This window comes from Dermacentor variabilis, chromosome 4 (assembly GCF_050947875.1).
Source record: "Dermacentor variabilis isolate Ectoservices chromosome 4, ASM5094787v1, whole genome shotgun sequence".
NCBI classification, from domain to species: domain Eukaryota; kingdom Metazoa; phylum Arthropoda; class Arachnida; order Ixodida; family Ixodidae; genus Dermacentor; species Dermacentor variabilis.
Window position 1 is genome coordinate 58,842,825 of NC_134571.1, and position 15,784 is coordinate 58,858,608.

Sequence of the window (15,784 nt, forward strand, 5' to 3'; positions counted from 1 at the left end):
GCGAATACACGCAAAGTGCCTCGAGGGGCCACTCGCGCGGCAATTTTTCGTGCATTTGCGTGCTTCTTTCACGCTGGGAAAAACGCTTTCATGTGGCACATAATTGAGAAAAAGAAAGCTGTATCGGGAGTTTTTCATGTCGCTCTACAATTTTCTCATTGACACTTTTCGTATAACTATAATTGCGAAGTTGATTGAATAATTAAAATTAATTATGTAATAGACGTAATCAAAAATATAATTTTAATATCTACAACAGACGGCAAACAATACCTCGGTTCTGTCCAGCTACATGGCACTCGCATATTTTCAAGCTTTGGATAAAGTTAGCTGGGACATCCTGTGTAGAACGAACCTACTACAAAGCTACAATCAGTGCTGGACAGTATCGAAGATGCATCTATCTTAGATACTATTTGGGTGTCTTGTATCTGTATCATGATACGCCTGGCAAGACATGTATCAGTATCTGTATTTCCGATACACGAAAGAATGTATTGTGCATCTTAAGATACAAGATACTGAGGCTGTCGCAACATCACCGTGCGAAACTATAAACATTGGCTGAACTCCGCTTCTCAAGCTGCTGCTGCTGCCACTAAGCCACCTAAATGAAACCAAAGGCGCCAAAGACATCGGCATTCTTCAATCTTTCCGCCAGAGCTCTCCAGCGAGGGCACGTGGAAAAACTCCGCAGTAGTATTTGCGCCATTGCGCAGAGGTTTCTCATTGACGTTCTTGTAATTAGATGGCGACTTGCTAGTTGGTCGGCAAGCAGTGCAGCGACTCCCATCAGTTATAAAAGCGACGAGCAAAAACCGCTGACGGCGTAGCATAGAGCTTTCATGTTAAGCAGCTAAAGCAACCCCAATAAACTTATTCGGAATAAAAATATTATACTTTGAGCAAGACAAATATGTTGAGTTACTATAACATACATTTCATTCAAGTGAAACAAGGTTGGTCAGAGTTAAGAAATTTCCAGGCAAACATTTCTGTGCATACGTGTTTGCTGCTACATTATAGAGATTTGTAGATGTATCGAAGTATCTTAAGGTACAAATGGAAAGTATTGTATCGGAGACAGTAAGTAATTACGGTAGTATCTTTTATCTGTATCTCAAATACTTGTTGTCCGAGTATCTTGTATCGTATCACGTTATAATTCCAAAGTATCTTTGCCCAGCCCTGGCTACGTACAATTCCCACGGCTGCATATCGCGGCATAGAATTTAGTATAAAAGCTCTCCGCAACACGGTCATTGGGCATCTTAACATGGCGTACTGACGCCGGGCGATGTAGTCCGAGCAATGCATAGGCCACCCTCTCACAAGAAAGCGTTTCATGTCGCAGCCGAGAAAGGACGCGCAGCTCACTCGGCATGCACGTAATGCTTGACATGCACATGATGACCGCTCGCTGGACGAGACAACGCGTTAAAAATTGTGGCAGTGCTCAACCATCGCCGCACGGCTCGGATGTTCGAAGTTGTGCGGGTTTAAATTAGGCCGCCAACCAAGGCGTCCGTCCGTCGCTCGTGCGGGCTAGCAACACGACACGCGCGCCAGCTTTTGTTTCGCTGACAGTCGAGCACAAGTGAAAACAGACGCGGTTTCAGCGGCACCGTGATAGCCGGTATCGAGACGAGAGACGCCGCGGGCGCGTGCACACCTTATCAAAACGGTTGCACTGATTAACGGCGAGCCTTGGCCTGGAACAAGTTGCGGCCCCGCTCGCTCAGCCGTTCAGTGTCCACCGCGATATGGCGCCCCTCCGTCTGGTCGTCTTTCTTGCGGTCCTCGGCCTAGCCAGCGCCAACGATGCCGGCAGGGCACGCAAGGTAAGGCTTCGACGACTACTGCGCATGCGCCGCGCCGCGCTGGCTCGCTCCGTGGGTTCGCGCGTTTTGTGACGAACGAGAAGTGCACGCGGAGCGACGTCGCAGCCCAACGGCGAGGCGCTGCTTTGGTTCACCTGTGGATCATTTCGTTTTATTGGAGGCGTGAAATGTATTCAGGGAACCGAGATGGATGCACTGCATGATATCCTGCACCGTTCATCATAGCCATACGTGATTTACAGTGATACAATGATTTGCAGTGTAGGATTACGCCAGTATTCTTATGCGCGTTAGGCCTAACGAAAATCTATTGCGTACACCGTGAGGTTGACGGAGGCCTTCTGTTTCGTCGCTCTCGCGATCACACGTTCTGCTGCACAGCTGTGATAAAGCATGTTACATCGTTAGCATATAAGCCAGACGAAAACACAGGGCCCACTTAAGCGTGTTATATTGAGTCAAGTGAGAAGTGAAAGCACCGTTTCGCGCGAGGAACGTCGTCGAAGGAGCCTCCCTGCACACAGTCCTTAAGAGAGTGTTGAAACTAGCCGGAAGGGCCAGTGCTACAAGTTCCGTCTTTATCGTATAACAATAAGCACATGCAGAAAATTTGAAGAGTCGAATATGGTGGTCCTGCTGGGATCTCGTTCATATGCAAAATAAGACATGCACAAGAAGGACAGGATGGCGCCTGCCCTCGCTGTGTACTTGATTTGGTGCGAGGAAAACTAGGGGGAGTATCGGTACTGCTTTCTCTACTGAGTCCTGCCAGGATAGATAAGAACTCGATTCTTAAAGAAGAGGAAAGAAAAAAAAAACTGCAGATTCCATTGACTATTGTTCAAAGAGTACACGGCGCGATAACGTCTCCATCGTTGCCTCTACTGAATTCCTGCAAAGCGCGCGTTTTCCTTCTTTTTCGTTCTTTTTGTCTTGTGCATGAGTGCGTTGTTGTTTTATGTTGCATTGAACTCGTGTATCTCTCACGTCTCCTGTATTTAGTAAACCTGAACTGCAGCAGTTTAACGCGCGCGCTTGTAAATTAACATACAGATTACTAATACGGTTGTATGTTAAGTAGCCTGTCGACTCAATATTTCGTCTTTTTCTTCTTTATTTTTTTGGCTGCCAGCCTTTTTTTTACAGCTAGCGACCCAGCACATTTATCCGGGCTAAGTCGTCACTTCATGTCACTACGGCAATTTCTGCGCATGCGCGCCCACATACATGCATGACCCGTGCGAAGAAAATTTTAATGATTGCAGTTCATTTGTCAAACATTCAGAAGTCGTCAGCTGAGCTCAAATTAAGGGGCCCCAAATCATGAACAGCTAAAGTACATCTGCATAGCCGCTAGGCAGTACATGTCCATGAATTTTGGACATTGCCTCTTCGGAGATCTGGTGAACTTCACCGCAGTGCACCAGCGTAACTCGATGGGCAGCATAAATGCTGAAATTGCTTATCCGTCTTGCCAGTCAGCCAGGTAAAAGTACAGCAGAAGCATAATGAGTAACCTTTTTCAAAGCACAATGGACGCGTACGCATGCAATACTCGCACACGCAAAAAAAAAAAAGAGAAATAACTACCAAGGTGATTTATTTCGTGAAAAATGTGTGTGGGCAGAACACTCAGACATTAGGTTTTCGAATCGGCCTCTACGCAGGAAAGTAGCACCGTTACATCAACTTTTACTGAAGCAGAAATTACTGGTCCTTTTTTTTACCTGCGTACAATGAACAGTTCCTTTTCACCATCGCTGCTGCCAACATGTTGTAATCGCTATATGTCAGAATCATTGACTTCTCTATTAAACTTATGCGTTTATTAAAATTGATATATATCGGAAATCGATCACTATGTCCACAGCTCGTGTACACTTGACTGCAGCCTCTGACTTTTTTGTTTTGTTTGTTGCAGCGCAACATCAAATGTGAACGTGGTTTGGAACCACTAAATAGGTAGGTGATAAGTGTTAGCCATCTTTGAAAAAAAATAGCGAATATGTATGTCACGAGCGTTTCAAAGCAGCAGTGCGACCTTTATTGCAGCAGGAAGAATGATCTGTAGCGCTTTCTCGAATGAGGTGTTGTTAGCACGAGGCGCAGCATGCATGGAGGGACACGAAAACGCTCACATTTATTTGCACATGCGACTATACGTTCCCATTTTACAAAAATTTGCACGCATGAACTTTTAACAGATAAGTAAACGGTCTGACGTCATGTGGCATCCGATCGGGAAGTCTGCGGCAAGTGCACGTGGGTCGGATGCCACAAGCTATCGATAGCAGCCGTAAGTTTTATACATGCTATATTGCCGTATGGAATAGCAGTTTCACCTAACTTGAGCCAAGAATTTGGGAAAAGTGGTTAACCGCAGCTGAATGAAACCAGCGTCATATATTTTGCCGTCATGTGGTGCTCCTTAGCGTATACTTATATTCCGCTATATTAGTTAAACTAGGATAAATTATGCAAAAATTTTAATGTTCACCTAGGGCCAAGTGCGTTACGTTACGTTGTAGAGGGGGATACAGAAACTACTGATCCATTTTTTTGTCGCAACGTGCATGCTGCGTGAGGATTTTTTTTTTTTCGGCGTTCAAAGAAATCCAGCGAAATATGAAACAAAGCCACGTGACTGCGTTCGAGCGCTATCCTAGCTATTGCATGTAGCGCTCTCAACTGTGCGCACGGACCGTGGCGAAGCGAGCGGCGGCGGCCCTAGGCATCGGCGTCACAGTGCGTCAGCGTCACCGTGGTCAGCATCTTCGACGGTGGCGCGCGGAAAGGGTGCGCCATCGTCCCTGATGAGCGATAGGCTCGACGCGCGGTTGAGAGAGCGCTGCAATACGACAGCGCATGAGCGCACTCGCGCGGTTTTATTCCCTTCAACTGCTCAATATAAACATGGCGTAAAGCGGGTAAATAGGAAGTCGCAATCTGTTTACTTAGTAAATGGGTTGCTTTGGCCTTTCTTGCAGGTTACATCCGCCTGTGGTGACGTAATTAACTTTTGTACGCATCTAATAGAAAAGAAGAAGAACACTGTGGTGCTAAATACGGCGTTGTGAGGGAACCGAACCGTCGGCTGAAGGGGCAGCGATGGATGCGAGAATGTAAATTTCTGGGCACATATCAAAGCTTAGCACATTGAAGCGTTTTCCAGGAAACTTTGGCACGCTCATGCCACATCGCTGGTCGGCCTACGATTATCTTTTTCCTTCTCTCTCTCTCTCCATCAATAAGCGATGTGTCAACCAACGTGCAAGCATACTGTGCTCGAGTCCGCGCACTGGCACGCTAAGCTATATATTATCTGTCCATTGCAGCTCTGTCGTGCCGTCCTTCGTCATAAACCTGGACTTGCCACCGCGCGAACGATGGGTCGAAGTCGCCAAAGCCAAAGAAGCAGAGGTAACCTTCGGAAACCATTCACTTTTGTGATATTGGGGTATGGACGTTTCAGAGTTCTTCAGTGGCGCTTCGAAGGCCGTGGTGCTTCACTGCGAGCGTACAGGGACTCCATTGGTGATAACGAAGCGCGACTGCCGCTTTTCGACCCGCCTACGTAATAGAGCTTTAAATTTGAATTGCACAACCTTGGCAGCGCTGTATGTCAAAGCGCTCTGAAAAGAGCAGTTGAATACATTTCCTTAGTTTCTCACAGCTCTGCCGTGTAACGTCGCTTGAAAAGCGCCAGCGCCTGAATCTGCAGCGTAAACATTTTTGTATCCTTGGTGCTGGTTCGTCCCACGACAAATCGTTGATGCCGACAAATTAAGTTTTAGGTCGACTCTCTTTGGTCAGTAAAACATGAAAACACCAAGACTGCATGGAATAATGTTCAATCGCCATTGCTATCAAATTCTCTTGTCAGATAATTCGATTCACATCAGATGGCTAGAACGTATGCACACATACTTTCAACTACGGCTTCCGTCATCGCAGGTGTAGTGTGAGCTCGCTTTTGCGTAGAATAATTTTTTTTTGTTTAGTCTTGAGGGTAAGAGTATTAGTTACGTGTGCGAGAACTGTGCAGTGCGGAACTCAGATTTCCACATTTCCTCGGGCCACTGACTTGTGCATGAGGGTTAATCGGTGACTACGTTATCCCCTGTGGTTGTGCCTGCAGGTGTTCGGTTGCGCGTAAACCGTCTTTTGAAGGATTCACTAAATAAGCAACGCAACAGCTCGATATGGGAATTCCATATCCTTTTTTGTGCGCTCGGTGATCGTTAAAGTTGCACCACGACCTGCTTTTATTCAACAACAACGACAACAAGAACAACAATAACAACAATCGGGTTACGGTGTCGCAGAATTCGAAAGTGGCCGTCAATGTCACGGTAAAGCTATTCGAGCTTTTAATCGAAGCATAACTGCGAGTAGGCCTAGTTGGAACAGATTCATCTTAAAACTTTTTGTGCGCAAACAAACAGGGACGAAGAATAGGGACAACAAAAGGACGAGCGCTTTCTAACAACTGGTTTTATTTTTGAAGAATCACCTGCTTAAATACCCACAGATCTGCGCGATCAAGTCAAGAGAGCATGTCAATAGTACATATAACACTTGTGATAAAAAGACTTGGACAAAAGCCACCTGGTCAACATAAAAACAGCAAGGTGCATAAAACAACCACTTACAATAAAATGCGTTAAAGATGTGATAATAGAAGCGAATTTTCTTTATCCAACAATGAAACAGAAGGATGGCTGATGCATTTTTCTTTTTGTGTTTCAATCCAGTGTGCTTCCACAATTTCCCTAGCGGTTTGATTCCTATGCCTATACAATATGACTGTGCTACTAAGACAAGGTGAGCAATCATGTTCTTGGCAATGCATTGCCAAATGCGTACTAGGGCGACCTTTCAGACTAGACAAGTGCTCCCTTAACCTCGTGTTAATGCATCTCGCACTCTGCCCTACATACACATGGCCGCAGGTCATAGGAATCTGGAAAACAACGTTCTTCGCGCAATCAACAAATTGGTTCTTGCGCGGATGTTTAACACTACATTCTTTCTTTACATCATCCTTACTTTTGAACTTCTTTTTATGTTCTGGTACGAGATTACAAGGGTGCATGCGCTAGGGTTCGGATGCCTCGAAGTTGGCTCGGTGGCTCAAATCTCGAGCCACGTGGTTGGTAACCTCGTTCCCCGGAATGCACGGTTGAGCTGGCGCCCAGATGATCATGGATGATCTCATTAGCGGATTTTGATTCATAATTTTGAGCGTACCGGCACGAATTCTACCACTAGCGAAGCTGCGACACGCCTTTTGAGAGTCGCTCACTGACTTCAACCTCTGTTTGGGACATCGCGAGGGCTATGGCTGCCTCCTCGGCTTGGAGGGGATTGTTTCGGGGGAGTGAAATGATGCTTCGACGTTCCTTGTTGGAACATCGTGGCTGTTGTGGCTACTGGTCTGGGGTAAGGCCCGCATGCATGTATAGGCGGTAGAGGGTTGACTGCCGTATTGCTTGTGTATGGCCCGGGCCTCTCATTGCTATGCGTGGTGCACTGGGTGCATGTTGCGAGGGCAGGTACGGTGATGTTGCTCCGGATGGCAAAGGGTAAGTCCGAGTCGGCGGGTGGCTTAGCGGGGCAGAGAGCCCCAGGCGTAAGAGGACGGACCTCCCCGTTTCCGTAAACGCCAACTTTGTTCGCTGGCTGGATAAATGTGCCTCGATCAGCTCCTCGGCTGTATTATGCACTGCTAGTTGTAGCAGGCATTCAGCGGACGTACTCGTCGGCAGGCACATCGCCTGCTTATGTGCCTTTCTGATGATATTGCGTTGATTTTCTTTAACTCCGTCGCGTGGAGTATAGTGCGTATGGAATAGCGTAAGTTATTATTTCAGAGCACCCAACTATGGCAATTCTATTAGTGAGTTGCATGGTTTGAAACGTTTAACCCTGTAACTTAATCTTTAATTACATGTGATACGATTTCAGGTCTACAAGATGCACGAAGCTCTGAAGAATTTGACTGTGGACATCCTGGGCGAAAGAGTTCTGAAGCTGATTGACTCGGTTATGGTATCGCAAAACCTTTTTCTATGAATACGGCTAAACGAACCACAAACTGGGCGCTTAGAGGACTCAGAACAAAGGCCACGTATAAAGTACGTGTTCAACTCGTTCCTTCTTTTTTTTTTTCTGCTCAGCCAAGGCTTCTCAGCACTTTGCCCTGGCAATTCACTGAAGAGATGAAGTCACTTTCAGAAATAACAGGTTTGCCCTTAGGTAAGCATGGTGTTGATGTTCGTGATACCATCTTTTGTAGCACCACGATGTTCTTAGCTTGAGAAATCCACTAACAACTGCTTTACTGATTTTTTTAAAGGCGAAGTTGTTCTGTACAACGTGTTCTACGAATTCTTCACTGTATGTACTTCCATTGTTGCTCAAGATGCGAATGGTGAGTTCGACTTTGCTAAATATATCCCTGAAATCTGCCGTTCTGGACTTGTAAACTGACAGTAAACGCCAACAGTGTGTTTCTTTCTTTTTGCTTTTTTGTCGCTAGCGCACCATAATATGTTGGTTTGATATCCAAAGGAACTTTATAGATATGACTAACGAGTTGAACATGAGTGATGGATTACACATATTACAAATGGTTATACGCTCACTGTAGACAGAAGTTGGTCGTCCAGAAAGGATGAGCGCAAGAAGGACGCCAAAAGGCCACTGAAATGTTTCCGCATCGCAGCTTTTGAATTTTCGCACTTCACGACCGCATTATTCTCTGTCATCGAGCGCTTGGCTGGGATAGCTAATGCAATAAAATTTATAGCACTAAACATAAGAAAAGATGTCCTACTGGGCAACGGAATATCAGCGAAGCTTGTTATACTGCATACATGGGCTGCATGCATTATGAAATCATGCCTTAAAAAACACGGTACCGCACTACGCCGATACAAGCGCCGCCGCGGTCACCGCACCTGCCATGCATCTGCCGCAACCGCTGCTGCAGCGGCGCCGGCACTTCCGAAGCGCGTGACGTACGTTGTAACCACAGAAGAGGCAACGGGCACAGGCACCGTCGCCACTCTCTTTCCCCCTCTCATTATTCGTCAGACAGTATTTAAAACGAATAAAGCGCATGAAGGTCAACTTGCTACAGTAAGCGCATTTTCTTATATATATATATATATATATATATATATATATATATATATATATATATATATATATATATATATATATATATCATCAGCCTGGTTACGCCCACTGCTGGGCAAAGGCCTCTCCCATACTTCTCCAACTACCCCGCTCAAGTACTACTTGTGGCCATGTTGTCCCTGCAAACTTCTTAATCTCATCCGCCCACCTAACTTTCTGCCGCCCCCTGCTACGCTTCCCTTCCCTTGGAATCCAGTCCGTAACCCTTAGTGACCATCGGTTATCTTCCCTCCTCATTACATGTCCTGCCCATGCCTATTTCCTTTTCTTGAATATATATATATATATATATATATATATATATTGTTTCTCTTACAACGGAACGTCGAATTTGAGTGGTTCTATTTGGACCCGAGGTATTAAACTTATTTTTCCAAGTTAGCGGAGTGCTTGAAGTCTGCTTCACCTCCGCCGCGGGTCGGCCCGGTATTTCACTAGTTCAGAGATCGGCCCACGCGTGCCCGTCCACGCGGTAAGCCGGTCAGGGTACCAACCCCCCCCCCCCCCTCTCCCATGAACGGCCCGGTATTTCACTATCTCAGGGATCGGCGCACACGTTCCTGTCACCTATACGGACATAAGCCGGCCATGGTGCCCCATATGGGAACCCATGCGGAGGTTGCATACAGGGGCTAGAGGTAAACAGCTTCGCTGTAAAAATTCGTGACGTCCCAACGACGTCAGCTTTGCTGCGGTTTGGGCGCGATGGAGACACAAGAACAGAAGTTTCTCCTTCATTTTTTTTTCACTTCATTTGTTCCTAGTGCTCCATATGTTTCCGACGCAGAAGTGAAGTTATGAAACAAAAAAATTTCATGTCGGTACGATTTAGTGCGGGTGTCCTTCTAACCAATGAGCGCATCCCTCTTGACGCAAATGGTAACGTGTGCCTCTGTGTTGTGACAAACCGAACGTCGATGTTGAATAAGCGATGAAGGAACATTTCTTTTGTTGCGTATGTTTTTATTTCAAAAAAGCACGCCTGTAAGCAATCTTCTGAGACGTTTGTTCCTCTCTGCTAGGTGAGATATACCATGCACGAAATATGGATTTCGGACTATTTCTTGGGCAAGTACCTTATTTTTGGACAGAAAAATGTTCGCATGGGATGCTCTTAAGCTCTTCACGTCAGTTACTCTCAAGAGAAGTAAATGTTCTCGCCCTTGCTTTTGCAGATGGGACTCACAAAACCACACGTGGGCCATGACGGAAGTGTTGAGGCCGACGGTCATTAAGCTAGATTTCCAGAGGTCTCAAAAGACGGTGTTCAAAGCCGTCAGCTTCGCGGGATACTTGGGTATCTTGACCGGCGTGAAGCAGGTACAGAGCTTGCAGCTGCCTTGCCACTGCAATTTACAAGCCGAATAACTTAAATGTTACTTTTTTTTCGCTTGCCATGATTCACCATTAGCGTTACGTTTTATTTATTGCAACAAACATTACTCTAAGTGTAACTTATCCGACTTTTACTGACGCTTACGGCGTCCACGAGTTAAATACTATAGCCTACATGTCCTCTTATTGCACGTTTGCAGGGGGCGTTTTCGATGACAGTCAACGAACGGTTCCAGTTGAATGGGGGATTTATTGGTGAGTTTCGCTTACTGCCGCAATATATGTCAGAGCTAGCTTCCTATACTCTGAAAGCTGTTGCTTCGTTTTGAGCCTGACGTGAATGGTAAGGCTGCCGTGAACATTGTCGCTCAATGATTTGTTTATGCGGTTACGTGAGGATACTTCTTGCGCCAAAATAATCTGTGCAAAAGTCTGATCCTAAGAACGTGTAAGAAATTGTGAGAGTTCTAAAGAGCTTGCCGGTCCACCATTCAAAGATCTCGAGCTCTCCTACCACGAACGCGGCTTTTACGAAGTGGCGTTTTATGTATACATGGATCGCGAAACATCATTTTCTCAAATTGACTGAATCAGTGAGCCCCGGCTTACCAGTCTAGCGCCGTTAGTCTAGGTGCACAGTTGGACGACTGTTTATCCCCAATCTATACGTATACCATAGCGGGTGTAGGCGGATTGCGTAGGTGACGTGCAGCTGACAACCATGGCGCGTACATATAGCGTATAAGAAAGCGCGTGTGGGCGTGCTTTGCAGGATTGCTGGAATGGGTCCTCGGTGACCATAGTCAGCATTGGGTAGGCTTCCTCACCAGACAGCTGATGGAGAACGAGACCAGCTACGACACGGCCAAGACGATGCTTTCCACTTCCAAGCTGATTGCCCCCGTCTACTTCATTCTAGGAGGCACCAGACCGGGTGAGGTAAGTGGACCATGGTCGAACGCCCTGGTGCGTTTCGAATGTGCCTGTTGACAGGCTCCGAGTGGAGTGCGCGGCAGCGCTGTTCCGCATCTTTATAGATGACCACTGAAGCGTACAGATCTGAAAAAAAAAGTGAGTTCCTACTGTCAGACGCCCATAGGTCAGCCCTATTTTCTTTTAATTCATTTTTCACATTTTGCCCCGCATTAACGAATGTCAGGGGCCATTGACAAGCGAACCCACTGTAATGTGCACATTGCACGCAACGCTGCATTGGACAAAAGTATCTGTTTCTTCTGTCTCATTGTTTTGACAAAAGTGATCTTGGCAGTTATGATTGCAACTGAAGTGCATATGGCTCCCCCAGTGGCAATGAAGCTTCGGCACCACTATACATGCATGCTGCAGCTATCCGTCGCTTTGGGACGTTGCAGACACCGAGAAAGCCTAATCAGGAGAGGCCTGAGCTCCAGGAATTTTGGGCTTCTGCTGATTTGTTCCGGGGCCCATTGCGCAAATCCCCTAGCTTTTCTTGTGGCTCACCAACTTCGCTGAATAAACGCAATGGATTTAAAACTGCGCCCATTTTTTAAACGTAGCCGCTGAGGCCGTGACCTGTCGCGCTTCATTCCTCGCTTAATAACAGAATAAAAACTACTTTGGACAACGAAGAGCAACATTACACACGTAATTTTTGAACTTTTATACGAACATGTGAGGCTTAAGGCTTGCAAGACGCGCTCGCGACAGTCCATGGCCTTCAGTGCGGCGGCGCGCGCCATACCACCCGACCATGCAACTCCGTAGACAGCACAAAACTTGCATTCCCTGACTGTGAAGCCATCTAGGAGGCCGGCGTTACTATAAAAAAAAAAAAAAAAGCTTTCGAAAAGGGCGATCGCGCTGGCTGGCTGCGTCGAACGCCTGCCGTCTCCCTTTGAAATGTGTAAGTTGTCGATATACCCTCGATCGTGTCGTCACATCCCAGAGCGCACAAGCCGTTACTATCCTTCGCAAAAAAAAAAAAGAAAGAAAAAGGAAACAGGACTGGTCGCCTTTCGGGCAAGTGTCTGTGCTCATGCGCGCGCACATTCCGGACAGGGTGCCATCATCACGCGGGACAGGAACAGCGACCAAGCGGACGTGTACACGCTGTCGGACGCAGCGGACAAGTGGTTCGTCCTGCAGACCAACTACGACCACTGGGAGCAACCGCCGTCGTACGACGACCGGCGCGCACCCGGGATGCACTGCATGAGGAACCTGACGCAACAGGTATGTGGCGGGCATGCGTATACGACGCACGCACGGTGTCTGGGGGGCATCCGGCGGACAGGCCGTGAGCAGAACGTGCTGGAAAAAAAAAAAGAGAAGGAATGAAGACATTCTGTGGCAACTGTATTTATTCTGTATAGTAGTATAATGGTGCCCTGCGACGCTCGAAAAATATATAACGTATACCACGTCGGAAGCCCGCCCACCCCTTTACGCACCACCTGAACCACCTAGCTTTTCTCGATGCTACACGTGTATGTTATATCCGATGCTACACACAAGCGTGTACGTACACAATGACAGGAGGTGTTCAGCAGAGAAGAGCCTCTCGGAACAGTTCTCCGGCTCCAAAGTGAATCTGGCGAGAACCGCGGGTGAATCGTGACTCACACGTTGGGAGACTGCTTTAGAAAAATTAAATTCTGAGGTTTTAAGTCTCTGAAACGCGATAAGATTATGAGGCACGCCATAGTGGGGGACACTGGACTAATTTTGACCACCTGGGGTTCTTTAATTAACGTGCACCCAATGTACGGTACACGGGATTTTTCTGCATTTCGCCCCTGTCGACATGCGGCCTCTGTGTTGCTTTAGAAAGTGCGCTCTGGTTTTGTCTCCTGGGTAGCTACACGTGAGTAGCTATGCATGCGTAAAACGAGACTTGGGTGTATTTGTGTGGAATGACTTGATCATGACATCTAACGTGGGCGTCGCTAAGTGGCCATATCCACAGCAGCGCTCACTTACATGATAGCGCTCAGAATAATTCCTGTTCTTTTTCGCAGAGCCTTGGCTTCAGTGGCCTCTACGACGTCTTGGGCACAAAGCCCGTTATCAACATGGTAAGAACGCCGCTTTCGCACGCGTCCTGTGTTGGAATGCAAAATTACCGAAAATTTTGAGTGACAGAAAAAGAAAACCGCTATTTCTTCCGCTTTCTTTTTCCAGGAAATTTCAGAGAATTTGAGAAAAATATAAACTCCAGTAAAAATAACTTATATTTATTATTCCAGGAATAAAAATGATTATCCTTAAATACATGCGATAATTACGCAGAGGACGTGAAGATAATTAATGGAACGAACGCCTTGTTCTCTTCTACGAACGATTGATAATATCATAAGTGGGGGAAAAAAACTTCACTCGGTGCTCGAGTCACTCTCGCTGGACACACTCGCATTAGAATCGATCGCAGCTGCTACCGCATTCAAACATGCTTGCACGTAGACGAGTTCTAGAACGCGTTTGCTTTTGACTCTGTTTCGGAGCTTGGTCTGAGCGTTTCCAAAGGAAGACCAGTTTCATTCAGAACTGGCAGATGGCGAAGGTACCTGCAGCAGCCTATAGAAGCTATAGGCGTAAGCGGCTGATTAGCGCAAAGGCCTTGCCACCAGCTTGAAGGTTCCACGTGATTCGCAGAGTCCCAGACGCCAGTCCTGGACCAAAACTCAGAGGCCGTCCTGTATGACGCTACGTTTGAAAGATAGCTGCGCTACGTTCTCAAAACGAAACTGGAAACGCAGCGAAGACGCTTGAAAACTGTGCTGCCGTTTTCTTGTCGACGTCGTCGCTTTAGGGTCGCATGCGTCACCGCAGAGAATGGTAAATATACGGCTGTATGTGGAAGATTTAATGTTTTCCTTTCCACTTTCTCTATGCAAGAAAAACAGCAACAATAACGAAAGAAACCGTTTCGGTTCCCCGGCCCTTGCATCTCTAGTGCTCCTGTTTCGAACGTCAGAATGACGCTCTGACGGCTGACGCGAAACTGCCGATTTCATTTCAGCTGACCGTGTACGCAGCGCTGATGCGTCCATCCACTGGCGAGCTCGACGCGTACCTTCAGTCCTGCAAGCCCCCGTGCCCTCCATGGTAGCCGCGGGTGCGATAAAACACGAAGGCGGCTGGCGGTGTTCTTCCGCTGATGACCTCAGTGAAGCGGCGCCATTGTTTCTGTAAATACTCTTGTTGCGTTGTGAGTGATTTCTGGAAAAGAAGAATAATTGAAACAATAAAGGCCGTCTATATTTGACGCTGTGTGAATTTCGGGGATGCGTTGGAGTGGGGTAATGTGAATAAGAATAGAATCAGCCCATGGCGCGTTGTACTTCTGACGGCTTCTGGGCCAATATAGCGCCAAATTTGCTCACTCATGTGGTCTCATGGTCATGGGACTGTAGGGAAGGAAATGGCCAGTAGTGAAGACATGCTTTACTGAGAATAGGGTGCATTTGGTAGACTCTCTCAGGGACCTGAATGGGCCAGCACTCGCAAAGCAGTTCGCACGACATAATTATTCGTAAGAGAGCGCAACCTGCCAATCGCGCATCGAACGTGTCGTGCAGCCAAAGCGATGAGCTATTTAAAAAGAGTTCTTACGAACGAAAATATTTGTGGCTTGTGCGCACGTCGCAACGTACGGCTTTTTTTGTTTCTTTAGAATTATTTGGGCGCACAATAACACATGTTCGCGAAAAAACATTTAGACGTGTAGCAGAGGGCATGAACATGCACGTCGATATTGTGAACGCACCTAACTTTTTACCAACCGTACGCCCACGACCACACGAAAGCGATTGATACTTCCAACAACTGTTTTTTCTATGCCATTGAAATTATTGGAAAGAGGCGCAAGTACAGACACACAAACGGATTCAAATTGGCATGCTTGGGAGATAGTGCCAGAGCGGTGCACTTCTTTTCTTCTACATATAGTGCGAAGGTAATGGCCTCTAAGATAATTGGTCTAGCGCAAATATCGGAGGCTATTTATGCAATATTCAGGCTACTTGACATGGGCATAGATGCTTTGTCATGACTTTGCCTTTAATCTCGGACCCCATGAAGTGGAGGCCCACAGAATATTTATCCGCTTCTTCTTCACATTACACTATATTCTAGGACGATACTCGACAGGGCGAGAGAGAGAACAAGCTTGGGGAAAAGAAAAACACCGCCGAAGCACTCGGCACAGATGCTTAACCAGCGAAGCTGAAACGTGCGGCCTCGGTGTTTATCACTGGGTTAATCACGACGGTGCATTAAACGACGGCTTGGTACTGCCGGGTCCTCGGTACGCAGTTGCTGCTTGCGCTCGGCTGCACGAGCCTATTCTTGTGCCCGGGCTGCAGCCTAGGCACGGCGAAGACGAGCTCGTTCCCGGTTTTGCTCGCGGCGTTGCTGATCGAAAG

General features: G+C 46.9%; 1 protein-coding gene across 1 annotated transcript; it reads left to right on the forward strand.

The window, feature by feature from the left end:
• The first annotated feature begins 1,599 nt into the window (after nt 1-1,599).
• Nucleotides 1,600-14,625, forward strand: LOC142579214 (acid ceramidase-like). The gene is made up of 13 exons (XM_075689203.1): nt 1,600-1,841; nt 3,763-3,803; nt 5,177-5,261; nt 7,809-7,892; nt 8,021-8,099; nt 8,200-8,274; nt 10,067-10,112; nt 10,220-10,364; nt 10,580-10,634; nt 11,152-11,318; nt 12,420-12,593; nt 13,379-13,435; nt 14,380-14,625. The coding sequence occupies exons 1-13, from the start codon at nt 1,764-1,766 to the stop codon at nt 14,467-14,469; spliced, it is 1,176 nt and encodes a 391-aa protein (XP_075545318.1). The 5' UTR covers nt 1,600-1,763; the 3' UTR covers nt 14,470-14,625.
• Nucleotides 14,626-15,784: the final 1,159 nt, after the last annotated feature.

What these genes read in the sequence shown, in the direction of transcription:
- LOC142579214 (XM_075689203.1), top strand. Translation starts at nt 1,764, where the DNA reads ATGGCGCCCCTCCGTCTGGTCGTCTTTCTTGCGGTCCTCGGCCTAGCC. An exon ending in CCAAAGCCAAAGAAGCAGAG is followed by an intron (nt 5,262 to 7,808) that starts GTAACCTTCGGA and finishes ATACGATTTCAG; the next exon opens with GTCTACAAGATGCACGAAGC. An exon ending in GATTTCGGACTATTTCTTGG is followed by an intron (nt 10,113 to 10,219) that starts GCAAGTACCTTA and finishes TTGCTTTTGCAG; the next exon opens with ATGGGACTCACAAAACCACA.